A 23,215-nucleotide genomic window follows, 5' to 3' on the forward strand; every position below is an offset into this window, starting at 1 on the left:
GAGAGTACACACATACATACAGGGGCAGAGAGTACACGTATACATACAGGGGCAGAGAGTACACGTATACATACAGGGGCAGAGTAGACGTGTACATACAGGGGCAGAGAGTACACATATACATACAGGGGCAGAGAGTACACATATACATACAGGGGCAGAGAGTACACATATACATACAGGGGCAGAGAGTACACATATACAAACAGGGGCAGAGAGTTCACGTATACATACAGGGGCAGAGAGTACACGTATACATACAGGGGCAGAGAGTACACGTATACATACAGGGGCAGAGAGTACACATATACATACAGGGGCAGTTTCTGGGACACAAATTAAGCCTAGTCCTGGACCAAAAAAACACCTTTCAAAAATACTTTTACAGGATTTGGCTTAGTCTGTGACTGGGAAATCGCCCCATGGACACACAAACATTCAATACATGTTATTTCTCTGATCTTCTGATCTAACTCTTCCTTTCAAACTGTTTTCTCTGTCCCTCCTCGTGTTTTAGTTTAAATTAATAGATATGTAGCAGCTGAATTGAGTCTTAAAGACCTGAGTCTTAAAGTCCAACTGAAACCACCATCTCTCTAGCCGTCTCAACCCCTTATTGGCTATTACGTCATGGTTCTTATTGAAAAGACATGAAGTTGGTTGGATGTAGTCATATTTCTACTGACAACCAGTTACTGTCAGTGTCATGCCAGTGTCATCCTGTGTGTTATTGTACCCCGGGCATTTCCTCCAAGGGCACACAGCCAGGGAATAATGCCTGGGGTAGTGTGTTTCTCCTCTGATATAGTGGTCTACCTCCATCAAACCGTACCGATCAACCTTTCAATCCTACAATTTCCTGGCATGGTGAAAAGCATTTAAAAGTATCTCTCCATCTGTTTACCACATCTCTCCCTCTGTCCCTCCTTCGTTCCCTCGCTCCCTCTCCTCCTCTCCATCTGTACGTGTGTCTGTTTGTCAACCTCTTTCTCAGTAAATGTGTCTTGTCCTCCCCTCCCACTTCCCTCCCACCCCCAGGCTGGGCTGGTGTCCCCTGTGTCCCTCCCCTCCCTCCTGGCTCTCTCGTCTGGGTTAATGTTCCATCAGGTGCAGCACCAGCACCAGGACCAGGACCAGGGCTGTAAATCAAACAGGCTACAGTATGTGTGGATGAAGGCCAGGCCTGATATACAGGACCCGGCTCTGCCTTGTAATCTACTGGCAGAGGCCTCTGACGGCTTTAAACCCATTCTATTACACTTGATCTGTGATTTAAAGGAGCCCAAATGTTCACTCTATTTCTCCTCACAGGATGTATTTCCTGGGACTGTCAGCTATAAAATAAAGAGAATTGTTTTTAATGGGAGACTAGAGGGGGAACATGGAGGTAGCTACTCTGGTGACTGCAGAGAGGGGGGAAATTGCCACAGAAGAGATCTATCAGGCTGTAGGGAAGCAGTAGTGTTGATTGGAGTTGGGCTGAGGAATTAGGAGGAGATTGGTTCCTCTACCTGACCATCCGTCATCAGGGCTTTAGGTCTTCAGGTGACACTAGATACGAAAGGCATTGTGAGAAAATATATAAGGGTGTCAAGGACAGTCCTGTAACTATAAGGGACAGTGTTACTAGGAGCAATGTAAAGAGTTGGTCTGTCAAATGTCAATATGTATGTATGGTGTTTGTGCTCTTAACCTCTGAGCAGATGGGTTATCCATGGATTAGATTAAGTTTATCTTAGATGGATTTAATTAGTTTGAGAAAAAGGTTATTGATTTCTGTGATCATCTGTTGCCTTTTCCTCCCCCTGATGACTCAATGCAATCAGTCAATCAGTCAATATTGATTGGTGAAGCCTTCCCTCTCATTGTAACCATGCATTAAAAAAAACACATTACTGCCTACCACAAGACAACATGAAAATGAAATAAACTGGTGAATGCCTGTACATTTCCTAGAGGACATGATGTTATGGCTGTATTGTGTTGGTCTACTGTTGCTCTATAAATGTCAACATCTCTACTCCGTCTCTCCACAGATCACCTTCTTCATGCTGCTGTCGGCGGTGTGTGTGATGCTCAACCTGGCTGGCTCCATCCTGTCCTGCCAGAACGCTCAGTTGGTCAACTCTCTGGAGGACTGTCAGCTGGTGAGAGACCAGTGCCCTGCCCCTCTACCCCCTCTGTCCCCCCTGCATGTGCGCTATCTCTCCCATCTACACGGGCCAGTACTGGTTCCCTATCTCTTCCATCTTAACAGGGGCCGGTGGATGTGGTGGGGCCCCTGTTCATATGCAGGAGTTGTGGCACCTGGTGTTGAAAAGCTTGTCTGGGATCTGTCAGTCTCACACACCAGTTGAATCAGTGTGCAGAGCACCGCCCCACCCACCCAGCTCACAGTAAAAATAAATATTAACGCCAGCCACTCCTACGTCCTTCTTAATAGTAGGGCTCAGTGCCGTTTGTCTGTCTGATTACCCACTGGAGCTCATAGTTTAATTATTAAGAAAAACATAATAATCCGCCGTCTGGGGAGAGAGAGCGCTTTCAATTTGTCTGCTGTCTGCGGCAGGTTTCATTTCTGTTCCCGTTTTCAGACGGCGTGGCAGAACGCATGTGTCAGGACCAGGCTGGGGAAGGAGTACCTGATACTAGCATAGATTACATGAATCTATAGACTCATGACAAGAGTGAAGTTCCTAGATCAACTATGCTGTTAGGGGCATAGAAAATCACAGCTCTCAAAGTCCTCTAAAAGGGTTTTCTCTGTAAAAGAAAATACTGAAATCCATAAATTCTGGACTAATTTAATTAGTGTTTAATAAGCTATAAATAATGAATAGCTTTTGGGGGATTAAAAATGGAAACAAATATTTGAATACGGTACTTCTCCACATGGCTCCAGCTCTGAGTAGCACAGTGTGCTTGTATACTGTGTATTGTGTGTGCTGAATGGATGTCTATGAAGGGATTATTTATAGCAGAAGAACAGCTCAAGCCCCTAGCCTGCCTATTCTGTTCTGTGACCACTGTGTTGTGTGGGGTTGTATCAGCACTGCAGTCAGCTCCACAGGATATCCTGCATTCCCTTATCCGGAATACGGCCCCGTTCTACTATCTCTCTCCCCGGCTTCAGTCTGCCCCAGCACCAAGCACAGACAGACCCAGTAGCACAGACAGACCCAATAGCACAGACAGACCCAGTAGCACAGAGAGACCCAATAGCACAGACAGACCCAATAGCACAGAGAGACCCAATAGCACAGACAGACCCAATAGCACAGAGAGACCCAGTAGCACAGAGAGACCCAATAGCACAGAAAGACCCAGTAGCACAGAGAGACCCAATAGCACAGAGAGACCCAGTAGCACAGACAGACCCAGTAGCACAGACAGACCCAGTAGCACAGAGAGACCCAATAGCACAGACAGACTCAGTAGCACAGACAGACCCAGTAACACAGACAGACCCAGTAACACAGACAGACCCAGTAACACAGACAGACCCAGTAACACAGACAGACCCAGTAACACAGACAGTCCCAGTAGCACAGACAGTCCCAGTAACACAGACAGACCTAGTAGCACAGACAGACCCAGTAGCACAGACAGACCCAGTAACACAGACAGACCCAGTAACACAGAGAGACCCAGTAGCACAGAGAGACCCAGTAACACAGACAGACCCAGTAACACAGAGAGACCCAGTAGCAGGGGAGGCAACGACAACTGGACTCTAATTATATTGATTCAAACCATCTCTTTGCAAAAAACGAATGTTTTAATTCTTAGAATTTTAGAACATTGGAAATAACACACATCTGTCAAGCAGAAAGGATAAGAGGAAAGCGAATCATCATAGTAGTTAAACTGAGGATGGTTCTCCTCACATGACTGTTGTTGGTAATTACACTGAAGATCTGCTATTCTAGCCACATTAATCACATGGGAATTCTAATTTAGTTAGTCTAATCAATTAAACACTCTGGCATTGTTTGCAGGCTTTGCAGTGGATACATAAACACTGCTAGGCTTTAATGAATTCATTTCCATTCCTTGTGCAGTTATAAGAGAGCGTGAATAAGTAAGGACTCTCTATTATTCCATCCAGGCTCCTGAGGTGACCTTTCTCCAGTTAGCTGTAACTCACCTGTACAGTCCAACCAACTGGGGTATTTCATCACCATCAATGTCAACTGCCTCCATCTTGCATAGTGAATAAATCCAAATAATGTATACATTACAAGTCCATGAATGTCATATTGAGCTGTTGACTCAACTTGAAACCTATCTTTGTAAATGCCAGAGTGACGTGAGGGTTTACTGGACCTGGTCACACAGAGAGTGTGTCATCAGGTTTAGCATGGCACTACTCCCCTCCCTGTGAGACACTGCCTAAGCCCTCTCCTTGAATCACTTCCAGGAAGTTGACATTAAAGCCCTTGTTTTACCAGTGCCCAATGTAGCTTAGCGTAGCATTACATCTCAAGATGTTTGTCAAGATGTTTTACACCCGTCATCAACACTAGGGACGGGTGACACGAGTTGTGATGTAATGTGTTGGGGCCCGTAGAAGGGAGGTTCTGGGAAGAGGAATGATCTGCAGAGCGGAGGAGAACCACACTTCTTTCTCAGGGAGCCTGTCTATCCGTCCGACTTCTTTGTAAATATCCTTTGCAATTGTGATGTTATTGTTTTTAAATATGGGATTTAACCTGTACGTATTGTGATTGCTGCAAAACGAATTGCATCATTGAGGACATTGAGGATTTCTGAATCTGAACGTGACGGAGGGAGGAGGGAGGGGGGAGGATGTGACAGGCAAAACTAGTGCCCTGCACATGATGTACACTACAATCCCCATCAGGATGGCTGGTCTACCTGATAGAGTTCCAGTGTATGGCGAGGATAAACAGTAGCATTCCCTGAGCATGCATTTGGCTCCGGCGAGGTGCATAATCTGTTCAGAAGGCATAACTAGTTTAGAGGGCATCCCACATTTGTTTTGGAAAGGATCGACCACTTTTATGCAGTTTTTGTCTGAGTGGAGATGGAAGGCAGGAACTAGAGCAGAGCAGGAGGTGTTTGTGTGTGTGAACTGAAAGGCTTTCTAAGTTGCTGGTGGTTGTTCTCTGGGCTGGTGACAAACCACTTGTCACCAGCCCATCCAAGTCGATCTTGGATGGGCTGGTGAAATGCATGATGGGTCCTATGTGGAGTGCTCATGTGGCTAAGGCTGGTAGATTACCGCTCAGGTTGTGTCTAGTGACATCAGACGTTCAAATCACTGTTTCACGCGCCGTTTCACACCCAAAATGTAGAAATCTGCAGAAATAGAGAGCTTGTCATACACTGCACCATTAAATGAAAGCAATGCATGAATAGATTATCAAAATGAAAACAACACTGCAATGGCTGTGCTGCTCTGCAGACTTAGATATTCTAATCTAATTGTTCATTCATATGGCACTGACATACTGCAAGACCCCCTGTGTGCCGTCTGGTCTGCTGGGACATGAGGAACATGCAAACATGTACACCACATCATGCATCAACACACATGAGTCTACTTCCTCCAAGGATCTCCACAGTGTGTGAGAGAGACAGAGAGACAGAGAGACAGAGAGACAGAGAGACAGAGAGACAGAGAGACAGAGAGAGAGAGAGAGAGAGAGAGAGAGAGAGAGAGAGAGAGAGAGAGAGAGAGAATAGAGAGAGAGAGAGAGAATAGAGAGAGAGAGAGAATAGAGAGAGAATAGCGAGAGAGAGAGAGCATAGAGAGAGAGCGCGAGAGAATAGCGAGAGAGAGAGCATAGAGAGAGAGAGCATAGAGAGAGAGCATAGAGAGAGGGAGAGAGTGTGAGAGAGCAGGAGACAGAGCAGGAGAAAGAGAGAGAGTGAGAGAGCAGGAGAGAGAGAGTGAGAGAGCAGGAGGGTGAGAGAGCAGGAGAGAGAGAGAGAGCAAGCGAGTTAGACCTTGCGTTCCTCATAGTGTGTTGAGTATAGAGCCAGACTACAACAATGGTCCAGAGATCTGTCATTTTCACCAGCAGGACATCACTACTGCTGACTGAGTGATTAGTATACGAGACTAAATGCCTCTCCCCAGTTCCCTTTACTACTGTACACGGCTCCTTGGAGACCATACATACCCCGCTATGACTGAAATATTAATGGACTTCACTCCCCCATGCAATTAACCCATGATGGGTAGGTTCACGTCCCGCCTCCTTACAATCTGGGTCACATAGTTAGTAGTTGTAGCAGCACCTCAAGATCCTCCCCCTGTTAACTCTGCCTTACAACTCACTGTGTTATGTAATCCTCCTGCACTGTAGATTCCTCTGTTGTCATGTTAGAAAAAAGGGTTATTTGGCTGTCCCCATAGGAGAACCCTTTTTGGTTCCATGTAGAACCCTCTATGGAAATGGTACTACAAAAAAGGGTTCTTCAAAGGGTTCTCCTATGGGGACAGCTGAAGAACCCTTTTAGGTTCTAGATAGAAAAAAAGGTGCTAAGAGTGTATTCTGGCAGGGAAAGTATCAGAGCAGGCAGAGACAGAGGTGTAAGTCTGATCTCCGTCATAGAGAAGCATTAAGATTCTGCTTTATGCAAATGGCGGAAGAGGAGACACAGGGCTAGGGTGTGTTGTAACATTATCAAGTGTGGGAAAGAGTACCGTGAGTTCTCACTGATATCCAATAGCCCCTTTACTTACCCCTGTCCTTTCTCTCCCCCAGATAAAGTTTGACAGCGACGGTGTGTGTGTGTGCTGTGAACTGCAGCACCAGAGCTCCAGCTGCAACAACCTAGGAGAGACGCTCAAACTGAACCCACTGAGCGACTGCGACACCATACGCCAACACCTCAAGGTGGGTGGAAGTGTGAGAGTGTGTGTGCGTGCGTGTACATGTGTGTGACTAGACAGGTATGTGTATGTTACACCATTTCTTCTTTGATGTGTACGCTATAGCCTCGTTCCAAGGAAAGGATTCCCATTATGTTATGTTGTCCCATGTAACTTGATCCTCCAGACTTGTTCAAGCTGAAATGTTCTCCTACTCTGTACTGGTATACCTCGGTGTAATGAATAACAAGTCGTGGGAGCTTAGCTGATACACAGACAATGTAAAACACAAGTGGAAACTTACAGGCTCAGATGAGTAGAACAGGAAACTGAGAATGGCAACCGCATTTGTCTTCTAATCCACACATAGCTCTTAGTCATATTAATTGCATAGTCTGTCAGCTTGGCTTTGCCAGTTCGCTCAGTTCATGATCTCTGGAGATTATATGAACTGAAAAGCCTTCTGTCGGCATGGTGATCTATATGCAGCTGCATCTTTATTGGATTACAGTGTTCCAATCCTTTCATTTCATGCCACTGATTGATTATAAGACATTGATAACTAAATAAAAGTCCCTTTAAAATGAAGCATGGGTATGAAAGAGGAAAGATCCAACCCTGCTAGTCATCATGATCATAGACCATTAACAAGATGTCAGAATGGACACTATAAAACTGTATTATGTGCTAAGGAAGTCAGATAGGGTGAGTTAAGTCAGATGTCATATAAGGCAATGGCCATCACGGCTCTCCATCATCCTCGGTCTAGATATTAATAAAGTAATACTGCTGCTGTCTGCCTCCAAACGTCCCTCCAATACACAGCCTAGATTGAAAAATGATACTTTACAAGTAAGTTACATGCATAGAATGTATGTCACCACTTTGGCGTATCGATGTAGTTCACAGTTAACTACCCATTTCAAACCAGAACGTGTAGAAAACAGAACCTGTTTTTTCTGTAAAAACCAAAAATAGGTTCATGTCCCCATAGATATTGTAATACTTATACCCCAGAAGTATTGGTTTCATTCACAGTGCTTCAAATCACATGTTCCTCTTCCTGAATTTTAACCTGTCATTGCCTAAAGCCATGAGTAATGAGTGTGGAACGAGGATTCAGTTCATTTGTGGATTCCTGAGTGAAGGCGGGGTGTGTAACCTTGGCAGTGGAGCTGCTGATCCCAGCCTGATCCCAGCCTGGCTCCAGGTAACCAGGCAGGGCTGTTGTGTTCAGGGAGGTTCAACTCTGTATGAACATCTTATTAACAGCTTCCTTCAATGTATTATTACAGTTGCTACCCTGACATGATTTACCATGTCAATATGCAAATGTTAATCGCCAGGGAAAACACACACAAGTAATATTTCTTCTCACATCTGCAAGGCAGATGTATACAACACAGCTACAACACAAGTGTGCTGTCTGTGTTTTAGGATCGCCCAAAGCCCATGAAAATAGAACAAAAATATGTAGTTGTATTTTTTGTTTATAAAGATATGATTTACAGTGTGTTGCCATAGCCCAAATGCGTGTGTTCAGACCTATATTTCCTGCATTGTGGCCGGTTTTCCTAATTTTCCTTGGTAGGAAAAGGCAGAGCTTTAATTACAAGATAAGTTGTGTACAGTGTTTTCACCTGTACATTTTTCAATGATTCTCAATCCAATAAAATACAGGAAATACGGGGGCGCAGCGGTCTAAGGCACTGCATCGACCCGGGTTTGTTCCCAGGCTGTGTCACAACCAGCCGTGACCGGGAGTCCCATAGGGCGGCGCACAATTGGCCCAGCTTCGTCCGGGTTAGGGGAAGGTTTGGCCGGGAGAACTTTACTTGACTCATCGCGCTCTAGTGACTCCTTGTGGCGGGTCGGGCGCCTGCAGGCTGACCCTGGTCGTCAGTTGAATGGCGTTTCCTCCGACACATTGGTGCGACTGGCTTCCGGGTTAAGCTGGCGGGTGTTAAGGAGTGCGGTTTGGCGGGTCATATTTCGGAGGACGCATGACTCGACCTTCGCCTCTCCCGGGCCAGTTGGAGAGCTGCAGCGATGAATATCACAAAATTGGAGAGAAAAAGGGGATAAAATACAAAACACAAAAAAATTATAATAATACAGGAAATTCACGTATGTAGCACTTATAAACACTTACAAGTCATTATATTCAATATAGCCCATGACTCATGAAGGATATTTTTATTCTTTGCTTTATGAATGTACGATTGAATGTAAATGTGTAAGCTATGCATACTTGTCTTTCTTCACAAAGCAACAGCATGATTTCGCACAGCAACAAAACGGCAATAACATTCTACCAGAAACTCCATAAAACACAACATTGGGATTTTCAAAACTTGAATTCCAATCTATACTTTTTAGTTCACATTCTGCTTTTGATGAGACTGGACAATGATATGTACAGTACATATTCAATGCCTAGATCTCAGTCTATTTTTCTCTCTCTCCTTGAAATTGTAAGTGAAGCTCAAGAATCATTCATTTGGCATCATCTTCTCTCTAATTCCTTTCCCCGGAGTAAGCCATTGAACTTACCATTGATGCCAGTTTGTTTGGTAGATTGGATGCACAAGGTGATGCAACACTGCAAAGAGAACTGAATAATGAAATAGGCTACACTGAATGAGGACATGGGTCTCCTGTGACTCCCGGTATCTGGATTGGGTTTGTGTGACTAGCAAGGCATGGAACAGGAACGTATCCCAAAAAGATGAGGAGAAATCAGCTGTGTCAACACCTCAAACAAGATATAATGCAAAGGAAAATAAACAAAATGTCTCCTCTTTGAAAAGAGTTACTATGCATGTTTATACTGAAGTACCAATCTCCATGTATTATTCACCTCTCTAAGTACACAGGAACATCTCTGCCAAGCTAGCACTTTGTTCCCCTGTGCCAAATAAAGTGACTGAGTCAGAACTAATAACATGATCCTGTTTGCGTGTTAGGGTTTGATCATATTAGGCCAGACAGGGAAGTGAGAGAACATAGTTGAAGGCCAGAAGTGACAGATCTGCCTCTTGTTTGCCTTATAGGTCTGTCTACTCTGCTTGTCAAATCTCTCTCCAAAGCTACAATGACACTATGCCATACTGTGGTACTAGTATGTACAGTGAATATCACTAGGAAATAATACTGTGCTCCAAACAAACATTGTTCATCCATAATGGCTCTCTATTGTCTGTTTGAAAATGTAAACATAGTATTTAGAATAAGAGTAAAATACCATGGTAATTTGTGGTCCTCACTGTGGTTAGCTCAGGCTGTGGATTTCTCCCTGTTCAGTATCCACATGATCAGAATGCCAGAAAATAGCTATTAGAAAAAGCACTGTATGGGTGAGGACACTTACCGGCATTATTTCACCTTGAAGTCTAGCCAAGTAACAAAGAAAAGCAACATGGAATGAAATCAAGAGCCTATTTTCAGGTTGCATGGGGTTCAATTTCACTAGTATGCATATTTATTCTTGCTGAGAATTCAATACATCATCTTATGTCAGTGCATAACCTTGCATTGCACAGACACCTCTTCAGGGGGCTATTATCACCTTACCTACAGAGACTAGGAAGAGAGATGGTTCCCTCTTGATCCGTGCTCATTTACAATGGCGCTATTATTGGTAAGCTGTGTTGAAGTAGAAGCTGTGTTGAAGTAGAAGATTGCTTTCGGGACAGGAGTTTTTCTTGACCGTGCAACCTGAACAGAAAAACTCTGGACTTTAAGCTTGCAGTCCTATTATATCACACCTCAACAGTAGAAGGCAGTGTTCATGGTCTTAGTTGGTTACCATGGTCCGTGGTGGTGATGAGATGTCCTATTATATCACATCTCAACAGTAGAAGGCAGTGTTCATGGTCTTAGTTGGTTACCATGGTCCGTGGTGGTGATGAGATGTCCTATATATCACATCTCAACAGTAGAAGGCAGTGTTCATGGTCTTAGTTGGTTACCATGGTCCGTGGTGGTGATGAGATGTCCTATTATATCACATCTCAACAGTAGAAGGCAGTGTTCATGGTCTTAGTTGGTTACCATGGTCCGTGGTGGTGATGAGATGTCCTATTATATCACATCTCAACAGTAGAAGGCAGTGTTCATGGTCTTAGTTGGTTACCATGGTCCGTGGTGGTGATGAGATGTCCTATTATATCACATCTCAACAGTAGAAGGCAGTGTTCATGGTCTTAGTTGGTTACCATGGTCCATGGTGGTGATGAGATGTCCTATTATATCACACCTCAACAGTAGAAGGCAGTGTTCATGGTCTTAGTTGGTTACCATGGTCCATGGTGGTGATGAGATGTCCTATTATATCACATCTCAACAGTAGAAGGCACTGTTCATGGTCTTGGTTGGTTACCATGGTGATGAGATGTCCTATTATATCACATCTCAACAGTAGAAGGCACTGTTCATGGTCTTGGTTGGTTACCATGGTCCATGGTGCTGATTAGACGTTCTATTTCACAGTATTTCTGTAAGGCCCCTCCTCATTCCCCTCTCCTGTCAGTCTCCAGAGAGGCAGGCGTTAGCTTTAAGCTGCCTGCTCATCACACAATGTGTTTCTCAAAGGGACTGACTGAGAAAGGATCTGTTTCACAGACTCGGGACCTCACCTGCCAAATGTAGGCTGCATCTGTGAAAGGCTGTGTGAGTCTCGAGCTCTCTGGTCACAAGAACACCAAGGTTATCAGAGATTTCACCTGCCATATCAATGGGAATCCATTGCTATAACCTCAACAATTTTCAACATCGGTTGCCTCCCAATGGTGAACACATGTCAAAATAAAAAGGGAGCTTGGGCAAATGTCAAACTCACACAAAACATTTTATGACCAGTGTGGGTGTTTCATTTCTTTCTAGACTGTTCCTGTGGTTGTAAGCAATGCTGCTGACTGGGGTTTCAAAGCAGCCAGTCTGGGCTGCATTTAGTTAGTTGTCTGCAAACAGGCTTTTATGACATGAAGTGTCAGGGCCGACAGGGATTCATATTGCTTCATTCCCACATGGTTTAATGAGTGGGAGAGGATGGCGCTGCAGGAAATGCAGTGCTGAGCTATGAGGGTGACTGTGTTCCTGGTTGGATCATTCTCAGATTTAAGGGCCGATTTTCTGCTGTTATGATGTACTGTATCCTTCCTCTGCAGTGCTCCCCTGCTAGCTAGTCCATGCTGTGCTGTGTCGCCTTGGTAATGACATCACCATTGTCTGTGTCACCTTCAGTCTCTCTCTCATTCATTTGTTCCCTCAATATATTTATCTCCTCTCTTGTGTTCTCATGCTGTAATATTTGCTTAGCTTTCCTCACTGGCTCAAATGTGACTCCCTCTCCCTTCTCTCTCCCTCTCCCCCTTCCCTCTCCTCTTTCCCTCCCCCCTTTCCTCTCTCCCTCTGCCTGGGTCCTGTAGGAGCTCCTGTTTAGTGTGTGCGCCCTGAATGTCATCTCCACCATCGTCTGTGCCCTGGCCACTGCCATGTGCTGCATGCAGATGGTCTCCACTGATGTGCTACAGATCGTAAGTAGTGTGACAGAGAACACAATGGACACTTTGTCTCTGACTCTGTCTGACCTGGACTCAATGAGACTGATCTATAGCCTTATGGAGAGCAGCTCTGAACCATCATGAAAGGTAAACACACTTGGCCTTCTAATGCTGGCTTCAAAATTCTCCCCCTCAGATGGTGGTAGTAGTATCAGTAGTATTGTAGTACCATACAGATTTGGAATAAATTGTCTTTAATCTGACCAGCTTTAAAAAAAAAAAAATCTAAAAAAATTCACCTTTATTTAACCAGGTAGGCTAGTTAAGAACAAGTTCTCATTTACAACTGCGACCTGGCCAAGATAAAGCAAAGCAGTGCGACACAAACAACACAGAGTTACACATGGAATAAACAAACATACAGTCAATAATGCAATAGAAAAAGTCTATATACAGTGTGTGCAAATGAGGTAGGATAAGGGAGGTAAGGCAATAAATAGGCCATAGTGGCGAAATAATTACAATATAGTAATTAAACACTGGAGTGATAGATGTGCAGAAGATGAGTGTGCAAGTTGAGATACTGGGGTGCAAAGGAGCAAAATAAATAACAGTATGGGGATGAGGTAGTCGGATGGGCTATTTACAGACGGGCTATGTACAGGTGCAGTGATCTGTGAGCTGCTCAGGCAGCTGGTGCTTAAAGTTAGTGAGGGAGATATGAGTCTCCAGCTTCAGTGATTTTTGCAGTTCATTCCAGTCATTAGCAGCAGAGAACTGGAAGGAAAGGCGGCCAAAGGGGGAATTAGCTTTGGGGGTGACCAGTGAAATATACCTGCTGGAGCGGGTGCTACGGGTGGGTGCTGCTATGGTGACCAGTGCTGAGATAAGGCGGGGCTTTACCAAGCAAAGACTTATAGATGACCTGGAGCCAGTGGGTTTGGCGACGAATATGTAGCGAGGGCCAGCCAACGAGCACATACAGGTCACAGTGGTGGGTAGTATATGGGGCTTTGGTGACAAAATGGATGGCACTGTGATAGACTAGTGGAGGTTATTTTGTAAATGACATCGCCAAAGTCGAGGATCGGTAGGATAGTCAGTTTTACGAGGGTATGTTTGGCAGCATGAGTGAAGGAGGCTTTGATAATGCTTAGATCATGTCAACACACATCACAAAGAGCACCCATCCCAGAACAATTCAGAACCTCCACATCACGAAGAGCACCCATCCCAGAACAATTCAGAACATCCACATCACGAAGAGCACCCATCCCAGAACAATTCAGAACCTCCACATCACGAAGAGCACCCATCCCAGAACAATTCAGAACCTCCACATCACGAAGAGCACCCATCCCAGAACAATTCAGAACATCCACATCACGAAGAGCACCCATCCCAGAACCTCCACATCACGAAGAGCACCCATCCCAGAACAATTCAGAACCTCCACATCACGAAGAGCACCCATCCCAGAACAATTCAGAACATCCACATCACGAAGAGCACCCATCCCAGAACAATTCAGAACATCCACATCACGAAGAGCACCCATCCCAGAACAATTCAGAACATCCACATCACGAAGAGCACCCATCCCAGAACAATTCAGAACATCCACATCACGAACAGCACCATCCCAGAACAATTCAGAACATCCACATCACGAAGAGCACCCATCCCAGAACAATTCAGAACATCCACATCACGAACAGCACCATCCCAGAACAATTCAGAACATCCACATCACGAAGAGCACCCATCCCAGAACAATTCAGAACCTCCACATCACGAAGAGCACCCATCCCAGAACAATTCAGAACATCCACATCACGCTAAAAACCACAGAGGATTTGAAGAAACCAATTAAAGGGGAAATAATGATTCTTCTCCCTCGCTGTAGTTGGTAATATGTTCACCTTAAAAGGCATGCTGTCCTTAAAACGACCCTCTCACATTACAAGGGAAACAATGACTGTGCCCAAAACGTAAATGCTTTGCAGTCATCAGGGAAATCAATATGGTAGGGTGCTCCCTTTGCCCTTCAGAGCAAAGCTCTCAGCCCATTTAGAATGACATTCCCAGATGATTGGTGGGCCGTAGCGCCCTCATAGCCACCATTAAAACATAGTGATACTAGCGATACCAGCGGAGTTTGCCTGCACCCCTTTAATATCTCTGGGCAATTTTTTTACAGGGGAGAAATAAACTTGCGGGAGCATAACGTTTTAACATTGTATACGAGAAGGCTTTGTACAGTTTATGAGCTGAGCTGTAAATTGTGTGGCCTCCTGGATGGGTATATGGCAGATAAGCCCTGGGTGGGAGATTGATAGAGCTGAATTATATTAGTGAGGCAGGAGTTTGGGGCTGGAGCCGGGGCAGATCCAGGGGCTGCCTGGCGCTGATGCAGATGTAGGGGTTAGCAATGGGACCGGTGCAGGGGCTAGAGTGGAGGCTGCCAGTAGAGGATTAGTTTCATCTCAGAGCACAGGGTGGCAATGCAAGACATCACTAGTGATCCCAGCTACACAGTCACCGCACAGGCACAATGAGCTACAGGACCATAAGCTTAAGAGCAGGACGATATGTTTGATTTTGCACCTGATTCAGTTTCTTCATCTTTTGTGGCTAGAAGAAAATGCAAAAACAATACTTGTTGTAACCTAAAATGATACAGGTCACAGTCATTTAGTTGGTAAGGGCAAGGTTTTACTATTCAGTCAGAATTTCAATGAGAGGTTTTCATGTCCTTTGTCCTTGACTGATAATGAATATATCTATGTAAACTTTCTATGCTCTTCTTGTATGACACATGATTGATGGCAGATGCAAAGCAACAGATGGGCACATTTCTCAAAGTCAGATTTGAACTTCAAAGTAGACAGGCTGAACTCCAGCGCATCCTGAATGGGAACTTCTCAATGGCACGTCGCCGTCTGGTTGGGAGCAGGAGGAATGTGAGACATGCCACTGTTTTAAAAACACAGACCAGGAGAGATTAAACTGGCCTGTACAGCCGTAAGGTCACAGGAGGGTGAATGACAAAGGACCTGTCTCCTCCTATTCCCAGTACACTCACAGAGCCCCTCACAATCTGGCTTCATTCCCATTTCACAAGGAAAGTTTTCAGCTCCCAGGAACAAAGCTAGCTGCCTACTAAAGCCTGACTGACTCAATGCACAACGTGCTGGCCAGGCCAGGGCAGGCTTCCTTCTATTGACATGTATTGATTCAGCCAGCGTTTTTTTCCTCCCACTTCTCCATTGTGTCTGGCTTTATTAGCCCTGCCATTAACGACTTTGCCACCGATAATGACGCATGCTACTGCATAGTTTCTTTGTCCGAGTCTCCAAAGAATAAACATCATTGTGTCAGCTTGATAACCTTTTTCTTGATGCCTTTTTTTACAGAATGTTGTTGAAATTAACACGTTAATGGTCCCAGTATAAAGCTTTCAGAATGAGACATATAGACGGCAGTTTCCTGTCTCTGAAATAAAAGCTGGGTTTGTGTCTCTCTATCTGTCTGTCTGTTTCAGTTCATGCCACACAGAGCACGAGCCCTGAGCGCTGACTGCATGACCCCCCACGGCACCATCCTGCACCAGACCCTTGACTTTGACGAGTTCATCCCACCCATCCCTCCACCACCCTACTACCCCCCAGAGTACACCTGCACCCCGGTGATGGACGGACAGAGGTATCGCAACACAACATCACAACACAACAGAACAGAACAAACACAACATACCACAACACAACACCTTGACCCCGGTGATGGGAAAACTGAGGAACTACAGCAAAGCAACACAACACAACACCTGCACTTTGGTGATAGATGTACAGATGTACTGGCTGCAACACAACACTCTGACCTCCTAACAACCTCCTAACAACCTAGCTGACCAACATAGCAACATGCCTGTTTGAATGACTGGCTGTAGCATCTCCTTTGGCACCTGTCACACTGGGTGTGATATAGTCTTGCGTTGCCATGCCTCCAAAATCATGTTGTTGTCATGCCTGGAGAATTTTGTATTGCAAAAACGGTTTGAACGGTGAAGATTATGATTGGCTGTTACATTTCAAAAACCCTCCCCCACACACCTGGGGGGGGGGGGGTGTGTATGTGTGCCACTGTTTTCCGTCCGGGTAGGACACATTTTGTAGAGAGTTGTTGCGTTTGTTAGTTTCAAGTGCACGTTTTCAAATGATCAAGTGCGGCTGACAGTCTGCGATTTATATTTGTTAAAATTGAAAGTGAATTACGCTGGTTAAGTCAAATGTCACAACACGTTCTAAACTGCTCTGTCGACAAACACACTTTTTACCTTGTCTCCATTCGTCCATATTGCTGCTGGCTGCGCTTTGCTACCACCGAAAAATCTTGAAGATTGCCCATTATTATAAAAAATAAGGGCTCAAAAACAGAGGCAGTGGGAGAACCTATTGAAGTAAGTAAATATATTTTGAAATGTTAAACTATGTATTACACTTCTAGTAGGCCACTTTGTAGGCTAACTGAACTGAGCTGCTAGCTAGCAAGCTAACTTTACACACTGTTTAGCTAAGTGAATTAAATGTCATTCTAGATAACTTTCTATTAGCTAACTACAGTATCTTGATGTAATCATTGTAATTTAAAAACAGTCTCCAAATGCATTTGTTGATAACAGCCTAGGAAGAGACTGCAATTGCAGCTCCAGCTGTCAGTAAAGGGAGAGTGTAGGCTACTGGACCGGGCAGGTAACTTTGTGGGAGGACATGATGAAAATATTCTCCAGTTCCAGTCCCAAGAAAGACAAACTGAGGACAGAGAGATAATAACATAATGTTCAGTGCTGACTAATTTCAGTATAATGAAGCTTGTTTCATTGTGATGTTTTCTATCCTCAGACATGGAAAGTTGTGAAAGCCTGTGTTTTCAGATGAAGAGAGAGGTCCCAATGAATGTCCCAAGAGACTAATGGTGCGTTTCCATACTGGATTTACCCCAGTGTTTTACCTAAAAGGCTCAGACATTTTGTTTCCATCTATGTGGGCCGGCACCCGTGTCTGGGACATGACTCCGGTGGACCTGCTCTTACTTGGGGCCAAAGCCAGGCCACTGGTACTTTTCAGCCCACATTTACATAACAATGGCTAACTTTAACACCTTCTCACACAGTAACTGTGTATACCAGCGGTATAGGTAGGCCTACCTATATTCCCTAGGTTATATGTGTAGGCCTACATATGTTAGCACATGTTGTATACAAAAAGAGTTGAACATCACACACAATGTATACACCTATTACAATTGGAGAAGGCTGGAGCTCTGCTAGGTGTGCAGGGTTTTGTTTCAGCCCAGAAATAACACACCTGATTCAACTTATCAAACCTAATGAGGTGATAATCAAGTGTGCTACCCAGTAGATCAGGGATCAATGGAGCAAGGTTAGTCACCGCTGGTATGGAGTTTTGTTCACCTGAAATTATGCTTTAGTAATAATAGCCTACTTGTTACTACCACTCAATTTTCTGTTGTTGTTTAGACTAAGATGTCTAATCTTTACATAAGAGTTAGCTTATTTGTACATTTTGTAGTGATGAAGTGTTTAACTTGTTTTAATTGTTAAAATATTATTCAAAATGAACTAGTGTCAATGTTGATTAATCACAATCCTGCAATAAAGAAGAGAAGGGGTTCTGTCTCTCTGTTTCTGTGTTGTATTCTCAAATTGACATTTCCTTTTTGTCTAGTTGTAAGATCTCCAATCTGTTTTATTTAATTGTCACTCTGTCTCAGTATATCAGCTATCTGAATCCATTTTGCAGCTTATCATATGGCATGCATCACTGGCCTTAACGTGGATCTGTCATCTGAAGCAGAGAATAGCAAAACTCTCACATGGTTACATGTTGAGCTATATGTTCTCAATTTAAAACGATACTAGTAGACAATATATACAGTTGAAGTCAGAAGTTTACATACACCTTACCCAAATACATTTCAACTCTGTTTTTCACAATTCCTGACATTTAATCCTAGTAAGAATTCCCTGTCTTAGGTCAGTTAGGATCACCACTTCATTTTAAGAATGTGAAATGTCAGAATAATAGTAGTGAGTGGTTTATTTCAGCTTTTATTTCTTTCATCACATTCCCAGTGGGTCAGAAGTTTACATACACTCAATTAGTATTTGGTAGCATTGCCTTTAACTTGTTTAACTTGGGTCAAACGTTTTGGGTAGCCTTCCACAAGCTTCCCACAATAAGTTGGGTGAATTTTGGCCCATTCCTCCTGACAGAGCTGGTGTAACTGAGTCAGGTTTGTAGGCCTCCTTGCTCGCACAAGCTTTTTCAGTTCTGCCCACACATTTTCTATGGGATTGAGGTCAGGGCTTTGTGATGGCCACTCCAATACCTTGACTTTGTTGTCCTTAAGCCATTTTGCCACAACTTTGGAAGTATGCTTGGGGTCATTGTCCATTTGGAAGACCCATTTGCGACCAAGCTTTAACTTCCTGACTGATGTCTTGAGATGTTGTTTCAATATATCCACGTACTTTTCCCTCATGATGCCATCTATTTTGTGATGTGCTCCAGTCCCTCCTGCAGCAAAGCACCCCCACAACATGATGCTGCCACCCCCGTGCTTCACGGTTGGGATAGTGTTCTTCGGCTTGCAAGCCTCCCCCTTTTTCCTCCAAACGTAACGATGCTCATTATGGCCAAACAGTTCTATTTTTGTTTCATCAGACCAGATGGCATTTCTCCAAAAAGTACGATCTTTGTCCCCACGTGCAGTTGCAAACCGTAGTCTGGCTTTTTTATGGCGGTTTTGGAGCAGTGGCTTTCAGCTTATGTAGATATAGGACTCGTTATACTGTGGATATAGATACTTTTGTACCTGTTTCCTTCCGGAATCTTCACAAGGTCCATTGCTGTTGTTCTGGGATTGATTTGCACTTTTCACACCAAAGTACGTTCATCTCTAGGAGACAGAACATGTCTCCTTCCTGAGCGGTATGATGGCTGTGTTACGCTCGTCGATGGAAGGATCGAACCAAGGTGCAGCGTGGTAGGCGTACATTTTAATTTAATAAATGAACACCGAAAAACAACAAATACGAAACGTAACATCTAGTTGGGCTACACAGCATAGTACCAAAAACAAGATCGCACAAACTAAAGGTGGAAAAAGGCTGCCTAAGTATGATCCCCAATCAGAGACAACGATAGACAGCTGCCTCTGATTGGGAACCATACCAGGCCAACAAAGAAATAGAAAAACTAGATTGCCCACCCTAGTCACACCCTGACCTAACCAAATAGAGAATTAAAAGGATCTCTAAGGTCAGAGCGTGACAGTACCCCCCCTCAAAGGTGCGGACTCCCGGCCACAAACCTGAACCTATAGGGGTGGTCCGGGTGGGCATCTACCCTCGGTGGCGGCTCCGGTGCGAGACACAGACCCCGCTCCGCTCGTGGCTCCGCCAACTTCGGTGGCGCCTCTGGTGCAGGGATCGTCGCCGGAAGCTCCGGACGTGAATCGTCGCCGGAGGAATCGAACCGGGAACCCTCGCAGGAAGCTCTGGACTGGGAACCCCCACTGGAGGCTCTAGACCGCAGACTGTCGCTTGAGGCTCCGGACCGCAGACCGTCGCTGGAGGCTCCGGACTGCAGACCGTCGCTGGAGGCTCCGGACTGCAGACCGTCGCTGGAGGCTCCGGACTGCAGACCGTCGCTGGAGGCTCCGGACTGCAGACCGTCGCTGGAGGCTCCGGACTGCAGACCGTCGCTGGAGGCTCCGGACTGCAGACCGTCGCTGGAGGCTCTGGGCCATGGATCCTCACTGGAGGCTTCGGGCCATGAATCATCACTGGAGGCTTGGGGCCCTGGATCAGCACTGGAGGCTTGGGGCCCTGGATCATCACTGGAGGCTCTGGGCCATGGATCATCACTGGAGGCTCCGGGCCATGGATCATCACTGGAGGCTCCGGGCCATGGATCATCACTGGAGGCTCCGGGCCATGGATCATCACTGGAGGCTTAGAGCGTTGAGCTGGCACAACGTGTCCTGGACAAAGGACCACCTTCGCACGGCAAGTGCGGGGAGCTGGCACAGGACGCACTGGGCTGTGAAGGCGCACCGGAGATACAGCGCGTAGAGCCGGCGCAGGATATCCTGGACCGACGAGGCGCACTGGAGACCAGGCGCGCTGAGCCGGCACTACCCGTCCTGGACAGATGCCCACTTTCGCACGACAAGTGCGGGCAGCTGGCACAGCACGCACGGGGCTGTGGATGCGCACTGGAGACACAGTGCGTATCACCGCAAAACATGGTGCCTGCCCGGTCACACGCTCCCCACGCTGAGTACGGGGAGTTGGCTCTGGTTTAAACCCTGGCTCCGCCAACTATCCGTGTGCCCCCCCCAAAAAAAATGTTGGGGCTGCCTCTCGGGCTCCGTCGTGGTTGCGAACCCCGGAGTCGTCGTTGATCCTCCTTCGCTGCCTCCGCCTGCTTCCATGGCAGGCTCTTGTCTCCTGCCATGATCACCTCCCACGTCCACGAAGTCCTCCACTCCCTTCTCTCCCGTGCCCAGGATCCCTGCTTCTCCTGGCCACGCTGCTTGGTCCGTTTGTGGTGGGATCTTCTGTTTCACTCATCGATGAAAGGATCGGACCAAGATGCAGCGTGGTAGGCGTACATTTTAATTTAATAAATGAACACCGAAAAACAACAAATACGAAATGTAACGTCTAGTAGGGCTACACAGCACAGTACCAAAAACATGATCCCACAAACTAAAGGTGGAAAAAGGCTGCCTAAGTATGATCCCCAATCAGAGACAACGATAGACAGCTGCCTCTGATTGGGAACCATACCAGGCCAACAAAGAAATAGAAAAACTAGATTGCCCACCCTAGTCACACCCTGACCTAACCAAATAGAGAATTTAAAGGATCTCTAAGGTCAGAGCGTGACAGGCTATGTGGTCCCATGGTGTTTATACTTGCATACTATTGTTTGTACAGATGAACGTGGTACCTTCAGGTGTTTGGAAATTGCTCCTAAGGATGAACCAGACTTTTGGAGATCTACAATTGTTTCTCTGAAGTCTTGGCTGATTTCTTTTGATTTTCCCATGATGTCAAGCAAAAAGGCACTGAGTTTGAAGGTATGCTTTGAAATACATCCACATGTACACCTCCAATTGACTCAAATGATGTCAATTAGCCTATCAGAAGCTTCTAAAGCCATGACATCATTTTCTGGAATTTTCCAAGCTGTTTAAAGGCACAGTCAACTTAGTGTATGTAAACTTCTGAACCACTGGAATTGTGATACAGTGAATTATAAGTGAAATAATCTGTCTGTAAATAATTGTTGGAAAAATTACTTGTGTCAAGCACAAAGTAGATGTCCTAACCGACTTGCCAAAACTATAGTTTGCTAAACAAGAAATTTGTGGAGTGGTTGAAAAACAAGTTTTAATGACTCCAACCTAAGTGTATGTAAACTTCCGACTTCAACTGTATGAGGCAAACCATATACCAGTGCTGCAGGCTGGTCTCATAGACTAGATGTAACATAGTAAATGTACATCCGATACACTCAAATAGAGCCCAACAGTGGAGGTGTCATAATACCCATAAAACCTAGCGGTCAAACAGGGAAATAGTTTTTCCACCATTGATTTTAGAAACAATTAAAATAAGGGCTGTATGTCGTGTAGGCTTATCCTAGCGTGAGGTTTTTTGATAAACATGTAAATCTCTCTCGGACAAGGTGGCTTTTATCAATATATTTGTTTCTTTTTACTCTCAGATTTGAACATGCTAATTAGTATCAAAGTAGACATCATACAAGACTACAAATCCCTGCAAGCTCGTGCACATCCTCTCTAGCTGACACCTTTACTAATAGGTACGATGAGGGGAAAAAGTATTTGATCCCCTGCTGATTTTGTATGTTTGCCCATTGACAAAGAAATGATCAGTCTATAATTTTAATGGTAGGTTTATTTGAACAGTGAGAGACAGAATAACAACAAAGAAATCCAGAAACGCGCATGTCAAAAATGTTATAAAATGATTAGCATTTTAATGAGGGAAATAAGTATTTGACCCCTCTGCAAAACATGACTTAGTACTTGGTGGCAAAACCCTTGTTGGCAATCACAGAGGTCAGACGTTTCTTGTAGTTGGCCACCAGGTTTGCACACATCTCAGGAGGGATTTTGTCCCACTCCTCTTTGCAGATCTTCTCCAAGTCATTAAGGTTTCGAGGCTGACGTTTGGCAACTCAAACCTTCCGCTCCCTCCACAGATTTTCTATGGGATTAAGGTCTGGAGACTGGCTAGGCCACTCCAGGACCTTAATGTGCTTCTTCTTGAGCCACTCCTTTGTTGCCTTGGCCGTGTGTTTTGGGTCACTGTCATGCTGGAATACTCATCCACGACCCATTTTCAATGCCCTGGCTGAGGGAAGGAGGTTCTCACCCAAGATTTGACGGTACATGGCCCCGTCCATCGTCCCTTTGATGCTGTGAAGTTGTCCTGTCCCTTTAGCAGAAAAACACCCCCAAAGCATAATGTTTCCACCTCCATGTTTGACGGTGGGGATGGTGTTCTTGGGGATATAGGCAGCATTCCTCGTCCTCCAAACACGGCGAGTTGAGTTGATGCCAAAGAGCTCCATTTTGGTCTCATCTGACCACAACACTTTCACCCAGTTGTCCTCTGAATCATTCAGATGTTCATTTGCAAACTTCACACGGGAATGTATATGTGCTTTCTTGAGCAGGGGGACCGCAGGATTTCAGTCCTTCACGGCGTAGTGTGTTACCAATTGTTTTCTTGGTGACTATGGTC

At 45.1% G+C, this 23,215-nt stretch overlaps 1 protein-coding gene across 1 annotated transcript in view; it reads left to right on the forward strand.

The window, feature by feature from the left end:
* Positions 1–23,215, forward strand: part of entrep2 (endosomal transmembrane epsin interactor 2) — a 128,241-nt gene that overhangs the window by 93,910 nt on the left and 11,116 nt on the right. Inside the window, exons 3-6 of the mRNA XM_014175445.3 lie at positions 2,037–2,147; positions 6,738–6,869; positions 12,274–12,381; positions 15,893–16,053. Of these exons, the coding sequence (XP_014030920.1) occupies positions 2,037–2,147; positions 6,738–6,869; positions 12,274–12,381; positions 15,893–16,053 (512 nt within the window). The remainder of the gene's footprint in view (positions 1–2,036; positions 2,148–6,737; positions 6,870–12,273; positions 12,382–15,892; positions 16,054–23,215) is intronic.

Source organism: Salmo salar, chromosome 26, assembly GCF_965601325.2.
Source record: "Salmo salar chromosome 26, fSalSal1, whole genome shotgun sequence".
In the NCBI taxonomy this organism is placed as follows: Eukaryota; Metazoa; Chordata; class Actinopteri; order Salmoniformes; family Salmonidae; genus Salmo; species Salmo salar.